This window comes from Pan troglodytes, chromosome 2, assembly GCF_028858775.2.
Source record: "Pan troglodytes isolate AG18354 chromosome 2, NHGRI_mPanTro3-v2.0_pri, whole genome shotgun sequence".
NCBI lineage: Eukaryota > Metazoa > Chordata > Mammalia > Primates > Hominidae > Pan > Pan troglodytes.
In genome coordinates this window covers 186,455,369-186,476,930 of record NC_086015.1, presented here as the reverse complement: position 1 = coordinate 186,476,930, position 21,562 = coordinate 186,455,369, and the positions used below count along the sequence as shown (strand labels likewise).

General features: G+C 41.6%; 1 protein-coding gene and 1 long non-coding RNA gene across 4 annotated transcripts in view; one reads left to right on the top strand and one right to left on the bottom strand.

Moving 5' to 3' along the window:
* MCF2L2 (MCF.2 cell line derived transforming sequence-like 2) overlaps window positions 1-21,562 on the top strand; it is a 249,958-nt gene that overhangs the window by 132,609 nt on the left and 95,787 nt on the right. For all 3 annotated transcript variants that reach the window (XM_009446932.4, XM_003310140.6, XM_009446933.3), the window contains exons 13-15: window positions 1,435-1,612; window positions 7,688-7,788; window positions 19,956-20,041. In XM_009446932.4, coding sequence (XP_009445207.3) covers window positions 1,435-1,612; window positions 7,688-7,788; window positions 19,956-20,041 — 365 coding nt within the window. The remainder of the gene's footprint in view (window positions 1-1,434; window positions 1,613-7,687; window positions 7,789-19,955; window positions 20,042-21,562) is intronic.
* Window positions 289-9,533, bottom strand: LOC104005881 (uncharacterized). Its single transcript, XR_679357.4, has 2 exons — window positions 9,033-9,533; window positions 289-762 (listed from the first exon to the last, which is right to left on the bottom strand). It is a non-coding gene; the product is annotated as an uncharacterized LOC104005881 (long non-coding RNA).

Here is a 21,562-nt window from a genome sequence, read left to right as displayed (position 1 = left end):
ATAAAGTACACACAGGTTACTGAGCAGGCTGAATTGAGTGGGCTCACTGGTTCCGAAGCCCTCCGGCAGCCTCTTAGACTCTCGGCCTGAACGTCCTGGCATACTGAGTCTTCGTCTGACTCAAATCAGTCATTTCTCTATTAATGCTTATGAGCATTCCTGATGTACCATGTGCTGTGCTGAGTGCTGAGGATACCATGATGATTAGAAATAGGCATGCTTCCATCCCTCACTGAGCTTACAGTTTGTGGGAGAGGCTGACATTAACAAAATAATCACACAAAAATGTGTTACAAGCTGATATAAGTGCTGTCAAGGAGGGATGCAGGGTCAGGCATGTGACAGAGGAACTTGACCTGGACTGGGGTCAGAGAAGGCTCTCGGGAAGAGTCACTTGAGCTAAAGCCTGGAGAACGAATAGACAAGATGGGAGAGCCTTTCCGGACAGGAGGAACAGCATGTGCAAAGGCTTCAGGGCTGGAGGGAGCCTGGCACAGTGCAGACCAAAAGGTCAGGGTGCTGGAACCTAGAGAGCAATGGAAGTGTGTTTTGGGTGAGGTTAGAGAGAGGCAGGCAAGGTAGGCTTTGTGGGCCACATGAGCGAGTTTGGATTTAAGCAGGGGGATAACTTGATTGGATTTGCATTTGAGAAGCATATTCTTCCATGAAGCCAGCAGGGTTGTAGGTAGCACACCTTCCTCTGAGAGCCACATCATCACCTTGTCTGCACCTCTGGTTTAGGAGCTTCTTTTAATCAGCTTCCTGGGCACAAAGAAAGGAAGAGAAGATGCAGTGGAGGAACAAAGAGATTATATCCAGCCTGTCTAACTGTTTGTGTAATTCTGGGGAATGCCCTGAAGTCCATCCATGGACTCAGGCCAAAATTCTTTGCTCTGTCTAACATGACACAAGCCACATTGTATTCTAATTGTTTGTTTGTTTGTTTGTTTATTTCTGAGACGGAGTCGCTCTGTCGCCCAGGCTGGAGTGCAGTGGCATGATCTCGGCTCACTGCAACCTCTGCCTCCTGGGTTCAAGCGATTCTCCTGCCTCAGCTTCCCAAGTAGCTGGGATGACAGGTGCCAGCCACCACACCCGGCTAATTTTTGTATTTTTAGTAGAGATGTGATTTCACCATGTTGACCAGGCTGGTCTCAAACTCCTGTGCCAGGGTGTTCCAGGCACTGGAGACGCCATAGTGAAAGGATGTAGTCATTGTCCTCAAGGGTCTCAAGTAGGAGAGGCTAATCCTTAGATACATAATTCTGGAGCATGGCAGGACCTGCAGCGACTTGCATAGTGATGCCCAGAGGGGGTCACCTGAGGGAGGTAGGGATGGGGGGAGTAGGGGAAGGTGGGAGAAAGGGAATGCTTCGTGTCCTCAGGCTGTATACAGAGAGACCTGTTCATCATGATTTGCTTTTGTTACTGTAGGCCAAAGCCCAGAAAGTTTTGCAGAGGCTGGATGATGTCCAGGAAATATTTCACAAGAGGCAAGTGAGTCTGATGAAACTGGCAGCCAAACAGACTCGTCCAGTGCAACCTGTGGCCCCACATCCTGAGTCTTCACCAAAATGGGTGTCATCAAAAACCAGCCAGCCCTCCACCTCGGGTAGGTTATTTGAGGAAAAGAAGCTTTGTGGCTTTTGTGTTTCATCAGCACCATGAGGACTGTGACTGGTTGTCTACAATGGATAATGGTCGCTGTTTTAACAGATACTATTTAAAACAAACTACAGATATAGCATAGTGCAGACATGGAAGACATAAACACTTAGATAACACCAAGTGCCTGGATGCAAGGAGAAACACACAATCTACTGAAGGAATAATAAAAATGCATCATAAAGGCCGGGTGCGGTAGCTCACGCCTGTAATCCCAGCACTTTGGGAGGCCGTGGCGGGTGGATTATCTGAGGTCAGGAATTCGAGACCAGCCTGGCCAACATGTTGAAACCCATCTCTACTAAAAATATAAAAATTAGGCTGGGCGCGGTGGCTCACGCCTGTAATCCCAGCACTTTGGGAGCCTGAGGCGGGCAGATCATGAGGTCAGGAGATCGAGACCATCCTGGCTAACACGGTGAAACCCCATCTATACTAAAAATACAAAAAATTAGCCAGGCGTGGTGGCGGGCACCTGTAGTCCCAGCTACTCGGGAGGCTGAGGCAGGAGAATGGCGTGAACCTGGGAGGCAGAGCTTGCAGTTAGCGGAGATGGCGCCACTGCACTCCATCCTGGGTGACAGAGCGAGACTCCGTCTCAAAAAAAAAAAAATATATATATATATATATACACACACACACACACATACACATATATGTATATACACATATATATACACACACACACATACACATACATATATATATAAATAAATTAGCCTGGGCATGGTGGCGGGCGCCTGTAATCCCAGCTACTCAGGAGGCTGAGGCAGGAGAATTGCTTGAACCCGGGAGGCAGAGGTTGCAGTGAGCAGAGATTGCGCCATTGCCCTCCAGCCTGGGTGACAAGAGCAAAACTCTGTCTCAACAACAACAACAACAACAAATGCATCATAATAATAACAACATAATAATAACAGCATAAAATAGACCCCATTCAGGACCTTTAAAAGGCCCACGTTTTATTAGCAATGGAGTAGTAAAATTGGTTCTTTGAGCAAAGATTTAAAAAATAGGTAAGTTCTTATGCCAATCCCACATGGTCCTGATTACCATAGCTTATTAGTCAGCCTTTAAGATCAAGTCATGCGATGTTCCAACGTTGTTCTTTTTCAAGGTTGTTTTGGCTATTTTAGGTCCTTTTCATTGTTCCATAAATTTTAGAATCACCTTTCAATTTCTGCTGGGATTATGATAGGGATTACACTGGATATATGAGCTAATTTGGAGAGAACTATTATCTTACCAATATTGACTTTTCCAATTCCTGAATATGTTATAACTTATGTTTTTTAGGTCATCTTTAATTTCTCTCAACAATGCAGTCGTTTTGAGTGTAAAGGCCTTAGGCATTTAACATTTTTTTAATCCTATAATGAATGGAATTTACCATATATAATTAAGAATAGGAATAGATTTCTATATAGAAATATAATCCTATCATCTGTGAATAGGGATGCTTTTACTTTTTTCTGTTTCAATCTTTATACTTTTTTTCTTGTCATATTATAATGACTGGGACCTCCACTACAATGTCAAATAGAAATGGTGAGAGCAGACATCTGTGTGTTTTCCCAATATTAGGAAAAGAGTTCAGTTTCATCTTTAAGTATGATGTAAGCTATAGGTTTTCCACAGATGTCTTTTATCAGATTGAGGGAATTCCCTTCTATTTCTGTTTTTTAGGAGAGTTTTTATCATTAATGATTATTGAGTTTTCAAATGCTTATTTGGTCCATGTATTGAGAGAATGATATGGTTTTTCTTCTTTATTTGTTAATATGGTAAATTACAATGATTTGTTTTCAAATGTTAAAACAACTGTACATCCTTGGAATAAACTGCCCTTGGGCAGGATGTACATGTCATTTGTTTGTGTCGTGTATTGTGGACCTCTGTCATTAAGCACATACATATTCATGGTTTTTATGTCTTTCAGATATATTAGCCCTTTTATAATTATGAAATGTCTCTCCTTCCCTCCTTACCTCTAGAAATACTCTTAAAGTCTATCTTGTGCGATATTGTCATAGCCATTCCAGTTTTCTCATGCTTAGTGTTTGCAGAACATATTTTTTTTGTTTTCTATTCTTCTGTCTTTGTATTTAAAGTATATTTGTTGTAGGCAGCATATAGTTGGGTCTTGCCTTTTTATACACTGTGACCTCTGCCTTGTAATTGGAGTGATTAGATTTTTATGTTTATATCCATCATCATTATTGATATAGTTGGATTTAGAGTTCCTGTTTTGTTATCCTATATGTCTCATGTGCTTTTTATTCCTCTTTTCCTCCTTTCCTGCCTTCCTTTGGGTTAGTAAATATTTTTTAATATTTTGTTTTAATTCCTCTATCGGCTTGTTATCATATCTCTTTGCACTGTTTTTCACCAGACTGGGGATTACCATATGCATCCTTAACTTGTCATGATCTATTGAGTTAGTTTCATACCATTCTATGCAAAATATAGGAAATCATACTACATACTACAACGTCATACTTCCATATGCTCCCCATCCATCCTCTGTGCTATTCTTATCATAAATATCACATCTATATATGTTAATCCCCCACTATGGTATTATAATTTTTGCTTTAAATAGTCATGTATCAAATTAAGAGAAATACATACGTGTGTGTGTGCCTGCGTGTGTGTGTGTGTGTGTGTGTGTATACATACCCCCTTATTCACCATTTCTGGCGTTCTTCATTCCTTATTATAGATTTGAATTACTATCTTGTGTCATTTCTCTTCGGAATAAAGAGCTTCTGTTAGTATTTATTGTTGGGGAGTCTACTAGCAACAAATTCTTTTCTTGTCTTTATTTTTTCCTTTTTGTGGAGAACGCGGTCTTGCTATATTGTCCAGGCAGGTTTCGAACTCCTGGGCTCAAGCTATCCTCCTGCCTCTGCCTCCCTAAGAGCTGGAATTACAGTTGTGAGCCACCATGCCTGGCCTGTTAGCAATAAATTCTTTCAGTTTCTGTTTATCTGAAAATTGTGGGGTGTTTTGGTAATTCTCCATTTAGCACAATTTACAATCCCTTGTCTTCCACCATGTATCCTACTTTTTAGAAGTAAGCCTTGATAACATTTAGTGTATTTCTTTCCTGAATTTTTATCTGCAAACACACACACACACATCCACGTATACACTCTAACACGCTTGCATGCACATACCACAGACATACCCAAACATACACAGAGACACCCTTCTTAGATGATTGGAAACAGAACTCGGTTCTCTTGACCTTTCGTCTGTCCTCAAGCTAAACTATGTTCACATCTATGACTTGGCCTCATTCATTGTTTCCAGGTACATATGTTTGTTTCAAGTAAATAAAGCAGGAATTACAGGGTTGTTTCTCAGCTTTTCAAATACAAGATTTCATAATAGATAACACTCCTTCCCAGAATAAATAGGTCTTTGTCAAGTCTGAACAGGTTGTCATTGACCTAAGTCAAACAACTAGCTCGTTTTGCAGAACAATCCTGCACTTTTGTTTTTGGCAAGTATCTACTGAGTGTGGACTCCAGCAAGTCACTAAAAGGATTTTCAAACATTTTTGTCTGATTCCTTAGTAACTGAGTCTGTGCCAAGATAAGCAATTGTATTTCACAGTGTAAAGAAGATGTGTGGAGGGGCTTAAGAGCTGGAATTTCAGCTCTGACTCTAGTTAGCTGGATGCCTTGGCTACAACTTCTAACACCTCTGAAGTTCATAAGGAATGTGAAAAAACTTTTTAGTGCCATGTGGCAATAATAGCTAAAATGTGTTATGCATTGTATATGATCTACATTCTTCACAAATGAACTCATTAAAGCCTTATCACAGCCCTTTACTATAGGATTTCTCATTTTTCCCTACTTTACAGATGAAAAAGGTAAGGTACAGAGGTGACTGTAATCATGTTTGTCTCGTGCATGGAAGAGCAAGGTTTGAACACTGGCAGTGTGGCTTCTGCGGCCCCACATTTCACTTCTTCACTCTACTTACAGTGTCAAGGACAGGTGCTTCTCAGTCATGGTGTCGCAAATTATAGTGCATGCATTTCTAGCATCTACTTATTATGCCTGGAATCACTCACTTTATAGAGATCCTACAGAGAGGGAGGAGCCCAAAGGATTGTCTGTTATTACAAAGCAGCATTAATGGTAATATGTATAACCTGGGGTAGCAGTGTAATTTTCTGCGATTTTCAACATAACATCTATGAAAAACCCATAGAAAGCCCAAGCTGCTTCCAGTTGGCTCACACAATGGAAGGGTTGGAAGGGGCCTCTGGAGATCAGATGGTCAACCTCCATCAAGTCTACCATAGCTAAGAATCAGGGTGATATATTGGTGGCATTCGATGAATGGCATTTTGGTCTTGGGACCTACAAGTGCTAAAATTGGCTGGGCACAGTGGGTCACACGTGTAATCCCAGCACTTTGGGAGGCCGAGGCAGGCAGATCATGAGGTCAAGAGAGTAAGACATCCTGTCCAATGTGGTAAAACTCCGTCGCTACTAAAAATACAAAAATTAGCTGGGTATGGTGGTGCACGCCTGTAGTCCCAGCTACTTGGGAGGCTGAGGCAGAAGAATCGCTTGAACCTGGGAGGCAGAGGTTGCAGTGAGCTGAGATCACACCACTGCACTCCAGCCTGGCGACAGAGCGAGACTCCGTCTCAAAAAAAAAAAAAAAAGAAAGAAAGAAAGAAAGAAATGCTCAAATCCTGCCTGGGATTAATCACGTCTCCTGTGAGTTTCCCAAGGGACCAGCATATACAAGGGTGGTGACTGTGACAAATAAGAATTCAAAGTACCTCTTATCTGTTAGCCTTGTGGCCATCACCCACAATGCTTGGCAAAGCTGGTAAGGTGGGTTAGGAAGCCTTGAGGCCTAACCAGGGCTTCTCCTCTCCAAGTCCCAATTTTACTACCAAATGGCCATGGAGCTTGAAGAAAGGATATTTCCCAGGTGGGGAGAAGGGAGATAGAGTGACCAAGAGAAAAGAGCAAGAGCAGCAGGCATGGCCATCCTCTTACAATACAATCATAGTATGATTGTGTGTGTACATGTATGTGTGTAAAAAGAGGGAGAGCATTTGAAGGAAGACTGTAAGGAAATATACTAAGTGATTGTGCTTCAGTGTTAAGATTTTAGTGTTTTTCAGATTTTCTGTAATAAGCAAAAATTAATTACCTTTATAATGGAAAATATATTCAGTACAATGTAGTACCTAGAATTTAGTGTTTGAATCCAAGAACAACATCAAGTGTAACATTATGCTGTACACATGATGCATGCCAAAGCAGCAGTGCGTAAAAGAATCCATAAAGTTTGTAATATGGAAGACTTCATGAGGAGAGTGGCCTTTTTGTTTGTTTGTCTGTTTGTTTGAGATGGAGTCTAGCTCTGTTGCCCAGGCTGGAGTGCAGTGGCGCAATCTCAGCTCACTGCAACCTCCGCCTCCCAGGTTCAAGTGATTCTCCTGCCTCAGCCTCCCAAGTAACTAGGATTACAGGCACTTGCCACTGTTCCCGGATAATTTTTGTATTTTTAATAGAGACGGGATTTCACCATGTTGGCCAGGCTGGTCTCGAACTCCTGACCTCAGGTGATCTGCCCGCCTCAGCCTCCCAAAGTTCTGGGATTACAGGTGTGAGCCACCAAACCCAGCCAAAAGTGACCTTTTAGCTGGGCCTTAAAAATGGGAATGACAGAAAATCTACTATTCTTTACCACATTGCTATATGTACAGATTTGTTGTAGTTTAATGTTTCATATGGTGCTGGGTGTGACTTTTTTCTCTTCTGCTGAAATGTCAAGTCCCTGGAGTCAAGGATTCTATTTCTTCTCTGTGTCTCTCCTTCACCTCCAATTTCATCCACCCCTAGGAAATCAACGCAGCAGCTCAACTGAGCTTTTATAGTTAACCACATTGACATGGTCCAGCTATTTGTCCAAATCAGACAAAGTGCACTGAGTTATAATTTATAAGTCAAATAACCACATTAATGGCAGGTTTTCTTAGTCCCTCTAGCTCGTCCTCTGAGAACGTCTGAGGAACCTTATACGGAGACAGAGTTGAACTCCCGGGGAAAGGAAGATGATGAGACTAAATTTGAAGTCAAGGTAAAATTACCTTCATTTTACTTATAGAACTTCCTGACAAGAGGGAAGATTGCTGTCACAATTATCAATAAATCAACAAATTGTGTTTCCTTAATCTGTACCTAAGGCACATAGCACAGACTAGTGCTTTCAACAACTGGGGTTTATAGGATTTTTTTTCTTTTCATCCTTTTCTTTCTTCTTAACGGCAGCTAGAAGTGAAAGCTATTTGGTCATGTATGTAATTATTGGTAGATACTGTTGTAGTAAAAGAAAAATCATTTTATTTATTTCTGTAATCTGCCTTCATATTTAAAATTGGCAGATCAGTGTATGGTTCATGTATAAAAAGAGCATGACAGGCCGGGCGCGGTGGTTCACGCCTATAATCCCAGCACTTTGGGAGGCCGAGGTGGGAAGATCACGAGACCAGTCTGGCTAGCATGGTGAAACCTTGTCTCTACTAAAAATACAAAAATTAGATGGGCGTGGTGGCAGATGCCTGTAATCCCAGCTACTCAGGAGGCTGAGGCAGGAAAATCGCTTGAAACTGGAAGGTGAAGGTTACAGTGAGCAGAGACTGTGCCACTGTACTCCAGCCTGGGCAACAGAGCGAAACTACGTCTCAAAAAAAAAAAAAAAAAAAAAAAAAAAGCATGACAAAATTGCACAGAGCTGCACACACACATGCACACACACAAGTGGGTGAATAACTGGTGAACCCTGAATAGGCTCTGTGGATTGTGCCAGTGTCAATTTCTTAGATGTTAACATTGGACGAGGTTTGGAGAAAGGGGACATGAGACTTTCCATTTCTTTGCAACCTCATGTGACTTAATATAATTATTTCAAAATAGAAGTTTAAAAAAAGCATAAGGTTTGGAATCAGGCAGATCTGGGTTTAAGCAACATAGCCTCTTGAAACCTCAGTTCCTTGCTTGTACAAATGGGTATAACAACAGCTACCTCCTGAAAATATTTTGAGCACGAAATGAAAATTTGAAAATTGCTAAGCACTGTATAATTTTAAAGTAACATATATTTAGAAACTGAAGTATATTTAATTGTGAATTGTGAATATAAGTTGCGGCATAGCAGCCCCCGAAGGGGTTCCCTTTCCCCTGCCTCACTAAAAATTAAATATTTGACTGGCTGAATGGTTCTGAAACCAGAGGCCATGGGCTCAAATGAACTTCAGCAACATTTATGATCCATCATCAATCCCCAAAGTATCTGAATATGAACCCCACAGGAACTCCACTGACCTTGAAAGAGTCCGGAAGAAAGTGAGTTTTAGGCTTTTCTTCTTGGAGGCAGAAACAGAGTGGGAACGAGGGTTCTCAGCAGACTTTTCTTAGAGAGAGAGAAAGCTGCGTCCGTTTGCCAATTTGTTTAGTCATCCTGTATTCTGGGCAGATTAGGACGTAGCCACCGCTGTCCATAAATCCCTCCTGGTTGGAGGAATTGCATCACCATGTTTTCTCAAGTTAGGAAACTGTATGAAATTTCATACTGTCCTGATCAGCCACCTAAAAAAGTAAATAGCAATTTTTAAAAATAGATTCACCTGATTTAACACCCAGGAGGTCTGTGGAATCATTAGGTAATATTAAAAGGGTTTCACTGTGGTCCTCTTCAAAAGTGAACATCAGCCTATCCATTTCTGCACCCTGGACTTCTGGGAGAATGTTATCTCTGAAGGTGAGGACTGTGTCACATGATCACAGCTCAGATTTGGCCCCTGAGCTCATATGCTGCTGCCTTGACTCACGCCGTGATGTGAACTCACTTCCTATCTCTACGACCTACTTTGCCCGTCTTCAGACAACATATTTATGACCTGTACACTATAAAGATGCTACGGGAGTTTTAAGCATATGGAAGTTCTCATATAAAGGAATCCAAATTAGAGTGATTTATTTCAATAATTGTGAACAGTAAACAAGTGCTATTTTTTTGTTGTTGTAAAAGAGAAACATAGACAGTGTAGGAGCAGCGGTGGGGATAGAATCAGAGGCCTGTAGGTGTGGAAAGTGTTGAGTAGAATCCAAGAAGCCCTGGTCACCCAACTTGTGGTTTCTTCCTTCTTTTGCCATGTTGTTTATTTAATTCAGACTCCAAACCCATCCTGTTAAGTTGCCATCTCCCTGTGTATTTAGGCAACTCACCAAACAGTACGGGTACTGTTAAACAAGCACAAGTCCATGTTACATCATCCTTCTGTGCTTCGGTTGTTTTCTTCCTTATTGTTGATTTGTTTGCGTATTTAATGAAAAGCTTCTCCCACAACAGTGTATGTTAACAGTCAAGGTGGTGGAGGAAGCAGAGTAGGAACAGAGGCTGGTCAGATTTCTGCTTAGAAAGACCAAGGCTATGGGAGGAAATGTAAGCAGAATCCATAGAGTCATGAACAACATGAGCAGGAAGAAAGTGGATTTGTGCACTAAATCCCCAAATCCTACACTTAGGAATGAATTTAGGACCAATAAATGCAATTAGTGTTTCACACGTTGTGTATTATAACCAGGGAAATTGTTATTCCAAAATATGTAAGAAAACTAGTAAGAAAAAGATAGGTTCAAAAAAAAGGTTTAGATTCATGTCTGTGTGGATCATGGATTATTAAAAGGGGGACAAATCAATTGACTAACATCAACAATAATCATTGCAGCTTGTGTTTAGTGGCCACTGTCCGAGAGAGATGGCCAGGTTGCATTGAGCATGCATGTAACTCTGGGTGGCGATTCTGACATCCTTTTGGCCTTAGGTCTAGAACTCAAAGATGAAATGAAACCCAGCTAGTCTAGTAGAGTGAATCATAGCATTGTGATAAATGCCACCCCTTTGCCCTTGAGAGTAAATATACCGAGAAAAAAAATAGCTGTGAACCAAAACCATCTATAATACAGTCACTGATACTCACCACCTACAGCTAAAATTATGACATGGTTTGATCATGATCAGAGAAATCATTTCCTTTTCTGGAGGGGTGATCTTTGCCATGCTTGTTCTGGGGAGCTTGAGAAGCTAAACTTGACAGGGCAGCTGAGACTCTTCCGGGGCCATCTGGCAAGGGTGATGCCCTGCACTTGGCTCACTGACGTCATCTGGGAAAACCCTGTGGTGGAAGCGATTCGCTGTGCTTGTTGGCAATAGTGATGTGACTATTTCCTGTTCTTCACTGGCTGAAAGCTGAAAGCATGACTCACGGGAACTGCTTTCCCCGGGCTGCCAACATCACAGCCTTTTTGTAAGCTGGAAATAAGTCAGAGGCTGACAATTTCTTTTTTCTAAATGTGGGCCTACAGAATTAAGAAAGAGCTAGCAGTGTTCCTTTGGTGCCTGTTAAAGTTATTTAAAGGAGCAGAAGCCTATTCTGTGCTCCCAGAAGATGAAAAAAAAGAAAAAATAAAGTAACAAAAGCCTTTTCAGGATTCTGAGCAAAGAGCCTCCTAAATTAAAAAAAATAAATAAATAAAAGTTTTTGAATGCAGGGGCTGGAAGGGAATGGAGAGGTGAGTGAAGGGTTGCTATCACTGGCTGAAGGCCAGACATTGTACTGGGTGCTGTGTGTACCTGAGTCCATCTCTAGTCCTCAGAACCTTGTGAGGACGATGTTTTCCATTTTATCATCAGTGCCATGAGACTCAGAGGTTGAGTTTCCCCAAGGGTCATACAACTAGTAAATGTTGGAGCTGGGATTTGAAACTAGCTGTTTACTAATCTGGCAGCTTACTTAACTACCTAACTTATCTATCTGATTATTTATTAATACTTAATGTACCCAACCAGCAGCTTATTTAATCTCTTGTGCCCTAAATGTCCTTTTCTGCCAAATGGTGATAAATCATAGCAATTTCACAGGTGGCTGATTAAATGAGAAATGTGTGGAAGCAGCTAGCACTGTACCTGACACCTAGCAGGATCTTGGTGAATTTTAGTTCCTCATTTAATCCTGTGTTTAGAGACAGAATGGTCAGTGTGAAAGATGAAAAGAAGATGAAAGAAGGTCAGATTCAGGTCTTACACAGAATTATCCTATTGTTGAATATGTACCTTACTGCCAAATGATAACAGATCAGGGGGCAAGTTCAGTTCCTTGTCTTCTCATTACTTTGACTCCCAAAAGTTTTATTAATATTTCTGATTCTCAACAAGAAAACTGTATGAACTATAAACACATTTCAATGCTTGCCTTCTATGATATTTGAAGCCTAGTCAGTGTCAGAGCTAATGGGAGATTCAGGGACGCCACCAAATCCTGGGGTAGCCCTCAGCCAAGTTCTCTGAAGTTTCCAGAACAAAGATTCTCATGGTTTCTTGTGTACCACAGCTCTGAGAAGGTTATGAATTATGCAGATTCCCAGGGCCCCACTCTCTGAGATTCTAATTAGGGAGGTGTAGGGTCGGGTCCTGGAATCTAAATTTTTTTTTTTTTTTGGAGACAGAGTCTCACTTTGTTGCCCAGGCTGGAGTGCCATGGAGTGATCTCAGCTCACTGCAACTTCTGCCTCCCAGGTTCAAGTGATTCTCCTGCCTTAGCCTCTAGAGTAGCTGGGATTACAGATGCCTGTCACCATGCCTGGCTAATTTTTGTATTTCTAGTAGAGACAGGGTTTCACCATGTTGCCCAGGCTGGTCTCGAACTCCTGACCTCAGGTGACCCACCTGGCTCAGCCTCCCAAAGTGCTGGGATTACAGGCATGAGTCACCACACTCGGAATCTGAATTTTTAACTTACACGTTTGGTGACAAGAATGCAGGTGGTATAAAGATCTCACTCTTTGTAACATTGTGCTAGAGGTTACATTTATAGGTCATGAGGACTTGGGATAAAGGAGAACTCATCAAGTTGGATCTGGATTTCTCAGGCTAGTATAGGGTCTAAAGTTGAGAGGAGTGAGGTGGTGATTACATTAATCTATGAGAATGTATTTTTGTTGAGGGAGCTGAATAAGATAAAAGAGAGAATAACATTAAGATCAACGTTGGCCTTGCTCTTTCACCAATAAAGAAATGACATCACTAAAATATTTGGTGTGTTCAACTGGGTACATGGCTTATTCAGCTCAATTTAATATATATTAAGGCAATTGCTGTGGGTCATATGAAAATGATTGTATCATCAGGCCTAAACTCAGGAAACTTGAAACTTTCATGGGGGAAACAACATATTTCTAATAATTTATAATATAAAGCAGAATGGCGTTTCTACAGTAAAAGGAATATATAATGTGGTAGAGAAAGTAATTCCTCACAAGGACATCAAGGATGGCTTTCAAAGGAGGTGGCATTTGAATTCAACTCTAAAGAATAAATAAGGCTGGGCGTGGTGGCTCACACCTGTAATCCCAGCACTTTGGGAGGCTGAGGTGGGTGGATCACCTGAGTTCAGCAGTTCAAGACCAGACTGACCAACATGGTGAAACCTCGTCTCTACTAAAAATACAAAAATTAGCTGGGCATGGTGGCGGGCACCTGTAATCCCAGCTACTCAGGAGGCTGAGGCAGGAGAATCACTTGAACCTGGGAGGCAGAGGGTGCAGTGAGCCAAGATGGTGCCACTGCTCTCCAGCCTGGGTGACAGAGTGGGACTCCATCTAAAAAAAAAAAAAAGAATAAATAGAACTCTGAAAAGTGGGTAAGACACTGAAGGGCATTCCAGAATGAGGAAGGGTATAACATCTCAGAGGTCTAAAGGGCCTAGGCTATCCTGGGAATGGCTCAAGAATGCTGGGAAGGTAGATGAGAGACAGTTTACTGAGGCTTTGGTTGAGGAATGTTGACAGGAGGAGGAGGGCACCTGTGTATTACGAAGCTGACTCTGGTAGACAGTAAAGAGCAGGTTAGATGAAGGCAGGCAGGCTGACCAGCCGCTGGCAGTTGTCACAGTCAGCTGAGACATCAGTGGTGAGAGCTTACTAATAGCTATGGCAAAAAGAGATGAGCAGAAATCATACCCATTGACTGAAACGTTCTCCCTAGTGGCTAGAACACGACTATCAGAGAAAATGTGTAGAATGAAGGAGGGGATCAAGGCAGAGAAGGTAGGGGGAGGAAGCATGATACCAAAGATAGCTTTGACGTTTCCATCTTGGATTCCTCATGGGATGAATTTGTTGGCCCGATAAAGTACTTAGGAAGAACATAAGAAGTAAAGGCTTATGACAGCTGAGTCCAGGTTGTGGGGGTCTCATAGATTGTTAAGAGCACCTATACCCTCTGTCAGTTGGGGCTAATGCTGCCCCAGAGGCTGCAGCCCTGCCCACACCATTGATGCTACGATAGTCAACCCACTGGCCTTGTAGCTGTGTGGCAATTATTTGTAAACTAGCTTTGGGACCAAATTTGCTTGGACAAAGACTGGCCTAATAAAGTACTTTTCTGATTGGTGATTTTATTTATGGGTTAAGATTTACAGACATAAAAATTGTTACAATGAAATTTATCCATGGAGCTTAAAATCAGATGAAACCAAACAGCCTGAGAAGATTCAAGATGTACGGGCAGCTTCCTTTCAGTGTCCTTGGCACACTTACTGCCTTTACATTTTCTTGGTTCGGGAATGGGAAAGAGTTATCACATAACATGTTTCTCACTTCCTGATATTTTAAACAGAATTACATATTTGCAAATTTGTTGAAACATTTGCAGTCAGCTTTATAAGAAGATGTTTTTCCTGTAAACAAACTATTGCCAATAGCGTTTAGAGTATTAGTCCAGACGATGAGGTCAGGAGATCGAGACCATCCTGGCTAACATGGTGAAACCCCGTCTCTACTAAAAATACAAAAAATTAGCTGGGCGTGGTGGCGGGTGCCTGTAGTCCCAGCTACTCGGGAGGCTGAGGCAGGAGAATGGCATGAACCAGGGAGGCAGAGCTTGCAGTGAGCTGAGATTGCACCACTGCACCACAGCCTGGGCGACAGCACAGGACTGTCTCAAATAAAATAAAATAAATTAATATAAAATAAAATAAAATAAAATAAATAATAATAATAATAAAAGCCAATTTAACCAGTAAGTAAATTGAACTCATTACTAACAATAGTAGCTGGGAAATTTAAGATCTTAGGGATTAAAAAGACCCTGAGGCTGGGGGTGGTGGCTCATGCCTGTAATCCCAGCGCTTTGGGAGGCTGAAGCAGGATGATCACTTGAGCTCAGGAGTTCGAGGCTGCAAGCTTCAGGAAGCTATGATCACACCACTGCCCTTCAGCTGGGGTGACAGAGCAAGACCTTGTCTCAAAAAAAAAAAAAAAAAAAGACCCTGTGAAAATTTTGAAATAGGCAAAATTGCATTTAGGATCCAGTCTCTTATCTTTCTCTATTCATTTGTCATTTCCACAAAGCCTCAGGAACACTGAGGCTTGTTCCTCAAGCCTGCCCTTCCCCTCCAAAGGGGCTTCAGTCTATACAATGTCCTAAAACCTTCTTCTCCTCATCCTTTCCTCCAGGAAGCGCCCTCCCAAGGCAGCTGATCTGGACTAAAGGTAGAGGCAATCTGAGCTAGTTCACCACAATGCATGAATGATGGGCAGTCTGAAAGCCCTTTAATTCTCCTGGAAATAGTTGCGGTTTTAAAAAGGGGACAGACTGCCCAGTTTTCCAAAGGAATATTTAAGTGGCTTTTGTAGCCAATGAAAATGGAAAGTAGGAAAAGAAGTGCTAGGAAGAGCCAGGGAGATGGAGCAAATAGGGCAGACAAACCAGCTGTGAATGTACTGCTAGGGTAGATTCTCTTCCTGTTCTCCATGTCAAAACCCAGTGAGTTTCCATTAAAAAAAAAAAAAAAAAAAAAGGTGAGGTTTCCCCTCTTTTTCCCGTCAGTTCTGGAGAGGAAGACAGAGCCACTCATTCCTGTGGCTAGTATTTTTTACTCTGGGGCTGCGTCATGTAGAACACCCTGGACTGAGGCTGTGGGCAAATGCCTTTGCCTTTATTTCCTTCCCTTCTTCTCACTCTTCTCCCCTGCATCCCATTTGGTAGAGAACATTTTGATAATTATTGATTCTTACTTGACATACCTTTTCATTTTATTTCTCATTTCCATCATTAATTTACATAATTAATTAATTAAATTTACAATGCCAGAAAATGCTGAACCTTTAACATTTTATTATCATTCTTTATACTTTAAACAAAGAAGGTGGCACGGGCCCTTGAAATCTGCTTTTTTTTTCTCTCCTCAGAATTGGGCCTAATAGCTCCTGTTTTTAAGAAAATTGATCATAATAGTGAATAATACTTTCACCTTAAATTACCAGATACCCTTGTTTTTGTTTGTTTGTTTGCTTGTTTGTTTGTTTGTTTGTTTGTTTTGACAGAGACTCACTCTGTTGCCCAGGCTGGAGTGCAGTGGCGTGATCTCAGCTCACTGCAACCTCCATCTCCCGGGTTCAAGTGATTCTCCTGCCTCAGCCTCCCGAGTAGCTGGGAGTACAGGCGCGCACCACTATACCCAGCTAATTTTGTGTTTTTAGTAGAGATGGGGTTTCTCTATGTTGGCCAGGCTGATCTCGAACTCCTGACCTCAGGTGATCTGCCCCACCTTGGCCTCCCAAAGCGCTAGGATTACAGGAGGGAGCCACCACGCCCGGCCCAGATACCCTTGCTTTAAAAGAGTTGGAACTGAAATTACTTTCTACACATTCCTAAAATCACAAAGTAAAATCATTTAACTTTGGGGAAAAGTTAATTTAATTTTGTTCAAAGGTTGGTATCTCCCCTTTAGGGAAGAAAAAAAACAATTTCAATAATCGATTGAAAATTAGCTATTGGGACTTTTCAAAATCTAAGTTTAAAAAGGGTTTATGTGTCCTTTGGAGAAACTGAAAAAAAATAATTTTTTTACAAAATTCCTCTAGGTGTTTTTTTCAATTTTGAGAGCATGCATTTCTTCAAAATATAGGGGAGAAAGAACAATTAGATTATAAGTGTTTTGGAAAAATGTAAGAAGTTACCTTTCAAGGTGCTCCTGGAGAGCCTGCGTGTTGGTTGGCGTCACTTTGAAACTGGAGAGAGGCTGGAAGTGGGGAGGTGGAGGTTTGTGGGGTGGATATGGGGGTTGGGGGTATGTGAGGGGAGTTGGACCCAGAGCAGTTCCCTGTCTCATTGCCACCCCCTCCTTTTTTTTTTTTTTTGGAGATGGAATCTTGCTCTGTCGCCCAGGCTGGAGTGCAGTGGCACAGTCTTGGTTCACTCAACCTCCACCTCCAGGTTCAAGTGACTTTCCTGCCTCAGCCTCCTGAGTAGCTGGGACTACAGACATGCGCCACCATGCCTGGCTAATTTTTGTATTTTTAGTAGAGACGGGTTTTCACCATGTTGGTCAGGCTGGTCTTGAACTCTTGACCTCATGATCCGCTCGCCTCGGCCTCCCGAAGTGCTGGGATTACAGGCGTGAGCCACCATGCCCAGCCAATTGTTGTATTTGTAACAGTGATCTGTGATCAGCAATCTTTTTTGCCATCTTTTTGCCACCCTTTTTCTTCAGGATAAAATGACCATAAGGGGAGAGGGGCTGTTCCGCCATGAGTAACATCCCTTTCACAGCAGCAGCTGGTTGCCAGCCCTCCCTCTCCTAGGTATACCCTAGGGGCAATTCAGGGTGAAGGAAGGGAAAAAGGATGCAGTGTCACAAGAAACGATTGTTGCTCTGATTTGGAAGAGTATCCTTTTATCATTCAATGGAGCTCATAAGGAATCCCTCACTAAGAAATATGGCAGCAATTGCTGAGTTAGTCTATGGTCAATTTTTAGTCTACTATTTGAATAAAAGAAAGGTTTTACTTGAATATGCTCTCTTCCTCCTAGAGCTTTCAAAATGTGTAATTTTAAAATTTCCTAAAAGTACTTTGGCTACAATTCACCTTCTGTCTCAAAAAAAAAAAAAAAAAAAAGAAATAAAAAATTAAACAAATAAAAATAAAAGATATCTCATCAGTTACGATGTAAATGAAAAAATGTGTGTGTGTATGTGTGTGTGTGTGTGTTACGTACTTCTTGTGAGTTGTGGTCAGGCTTTGAAAACCACTATGCTAGAACACAACTAATCTGTCTATACCTTAATAAAACATTGGTATACTGTGCAGCTTTTATGAATGCAGTCTCTGGATCTGCTGTGGGTCCTTCTCATGGCATCCTCAGTGGCACCAGTGTTATATTCCATTAGACTTGCTTGGCAGAGGAGACTGTACCTCCACACCAGCCATCTGACACATGTCAGCAGAGCAACGTGCCAAGGCACTTCTGCAAGCTCCTGAGGGCATCTCATGCATGAAAAAAATCTATAAATTAGGGAGATGTCATCATTCAGTGTAAAAGATGACAAGGTCCATTACCTACTCCTGAATCACTGTTATTTTTCCATCACTAGGTTATTATGAAATAAGACTCTATGATCCACCCCGCATACAATAGATCAACGGAGTTCGAAAGAGCACAATTCATTTTATAATTGGGAGCAGGTTTCACAGTGAGAGGAAATTTTGTTAGTAATAATGGTCACTCTTTATGAAGGGCCTGTATTACACGCTGGGGATCCAAAGATGAGTAAGACTGAGTTCAAAGTCCAGTGGGGAATTCGGGCATGGTAATGTCATAGATGAGAAACTGCAAAAGGATACAATGTAACATTCACTGCTGTATTAATTAGTTCAACTTTATATAGAAAATGTGAAGAAAGACTTTTGGTAGTGTGGTGAAAATAATTAGATTGAATTTGACTGGGACTGGTTCGAATTTGAATCCTGGGACTGATACTTACTTCTATTTACACACACACACACACATACATAGTGGCTTTCAAAGCCTGACCACAACTCACAAGAAGTACATCATAACACACACACACACACACACACAATTTTTTCATTTACATCGTAACTGATGAGATATCTTTTATTTTTATTTGTTTAATAAACAATATAATAAAAATATATATATATATTTTTTTCTTTTGAGACAGGGTCTCACTGTGTCGCCCAGACTGGAGTGCAGTGGTGCCATCTCAGCTCACCGCAACCTCTGCCTCCCAGGCTCAAGTGATTCTCCTGCCTCAGCCTCCCAAATAGCTGGATTACAGGTGCCTGCCACCATGCCTGGCTAATTTTTGTGTTTTTAGTAGAGATGGGGTTTCACCATGTTGGCTAGGCTGGTCTTGAACTCCTGACCTCAAATGATCCACTGACCTCAGCCTCCTAAAGTGCTGGGATTACAGGCATGAGCCACCGCACCTGGCCAACTTTTATATATTGACACATGAAAAATATTATCTGGTCCCTAGTCAGATACATATATTAGAGGGAACTAAAATTTAGATTCTTATTGGACTGACATCCTATTTTAAAAGGAAAACATATATATATGTTTCCTCCACTTTAGGAGGCTGAGGTCAGTGGATCATTTGAGGTCAGGAGTTCAAGACCAGCCTAGCCAACATGGTGAAACCCCATCTCTACTATAAATACAAATATATATATATACTTGGAATATAAGATTGCCATATTGTTTTAGAGCTGAATTGGCAAAACTAGTATCCCAGGTACTTCTTTAGTTAGACTTGTGATCACGCATCTGTGAAAGCCTACACTGGGCTTACTTCATCTCTGCCTCCAGCACTTTCTGGTCTCAGGGCGAGTACAACTTTTCTAGACCTTGATTTCTTACAAGAAAAAAAAAAAAGGAGATGTTGAATGCAGTGATCGCTTTACTGTCCTCTTATGAATCAGTAGGGGTGGGGCAGTAAAGTGTGAATAGCCCTTCATGATTAAGGGGAAAGGACACCTGCTTTTTTTTTTTTTTTGGATATGGCGTCTCGCTCTGTTGCTGAGGCTGGAGTGCAATGGTGTGATCTTGGCTCACTGCAACCTCCGCCTCCCAGGTTCGAGCAATTCTCCTGCCTCAGCCTCCAGAGTAGCTGGGATTACAGGCGCCTGCCACCACGCCCGGCCGATACCTGCTTTTGGGAAGGAGTTTTTAGTGTGCCTAAAGGAAGCCAAAAAGGGCAAACCATAATGGATCCACAGAGTGGCTGGGGAAAACCTGAGAAAGCGGCATGAGAAACTGGATATTTTGCTTATCGAGAGACTCAAAACCAAAATCAAACACAGAAATTGGGAGAGAGAAAAATATAGATTAGGAGGTCCCTACAATATCAAATCTTACCAAAACTTCTTTCACTTCAGAATGAAGAAATCTTTGAAAGCCATCATGAAAGGGGGAACCCTGAGCTGGAGCAGCAGGCCAGGCTCGGAGACCTTTCCCCCCGCAGGTAAGACTGCACATCCGTGGGTGCAGGGGGCGGGGGGTGCGGGGCACGGGTGGCGAGGATCCTCTCTTTTACACCTCAGCGCCTGTCTTTCCCAGATAAGAATCATAATATTTATCCTCTATACTAACCTTCACTTATGTACCTGAGAACAAAATTTGTGGATCCCACAAAAGCAACAAGCAAAAGAGCTTAAAGTGACATCTTAGAAACCAAACTTCTAAGAATACAGTGTTTTAAAAAATTGGGCTATCAAGAGAATATTACATGTAAGCTAATGTTGATATTGACTGAATTATTGGTTTAAACATATTTAAAGTCTCTTGGTTCCCCAAAGACACAAATTTATACAAATGCTGTTTTTGCTCTGTAGAAAGGTGTTTGCATCCTCAGAAATGCTGTGCCGTTTAGAAAGCCTAAATTAGGGAGGTAAAAGCCAAAAATAACACGGGGAAATTTATTTTAAAAAAATATTTATACTCAGAATCCCCATCATGACACCTGTTCTAGTGCTAGTCACATTATTTATACCCACGCTGTTTGACTTGTAAGCTTTTATCCATGGCGTCTATCATAATGCTTGACTCTTAGCAGGCCTCTGAAAAATGTCTGTAGAATGAATGAACAAACATCTTTAGGAATGTGCTCCTTGATTAAACATAATATTAACTAGACTACTTTATATTCTTTCACTTACGGTGTATTCAAAGAAACATGTGGGCTCTTACTGATTGCCATGTTCCTGGAGTTATAATGAATGGCCCAATTCAGCATGTGAGCGTTGAATGGTATAATCTCTGAAAAACACCATTTGGCAATGATATGTTCTCTAGTTTTCCTTAAGTGACAGTTTATCTGTTGAGACTTTTACTAAAACTCATACCTACTTTTGTAAGAGTCTTAGTGTTCTTTAAGTTAGTTGATGAATTATTGTATTAACTTATAACAGGCCAGGTGTGGTGGCTCAGGTCTGTAATCCCAACACTTTCCAACACTTTGGGAGGCTGAGGTAGGAGGATTGCTCGAGCCCAGGAGTTCAAGACCAGCCTGAGCAACATAGTGAAGACACCATCTCCACAAGAAATTAAAACATTTAGCGGGATGTGGTGGGGTGCACCTGTAGTCTCAGCTACTCAGGAGACTGAGGTGAGAAGATTGCTTGAGCCCAGGAAGCTAAGTCTGCAGTAAGCTAAGCTGTGATCACACAGCTGCACTGCAGCCTGGGTGACAGAGCAAGACCCTGTCTCAAAGAGGAAGAAAAAAAACAAAAAACGTATGGCAGACTGCCAAATCATACTTCTTATGAGAAACACAAAGGAATAAAGTTACAGCACTCAACTAAAGAAACAAAAATATCTTTATGTTCTTGCAAAAGAACTTTGAGAAAAGGCAAAATTAGCCACTGAGTTAATCAAGAGGTAGAATCTGTAAGACTGCTTTTGTTCTACCACCAGCTTTGACTAAATACCTTAAGATCACCAGTCTTTGCTGCAACTGTTTAATCTATATTTCCTTATTCCTTTT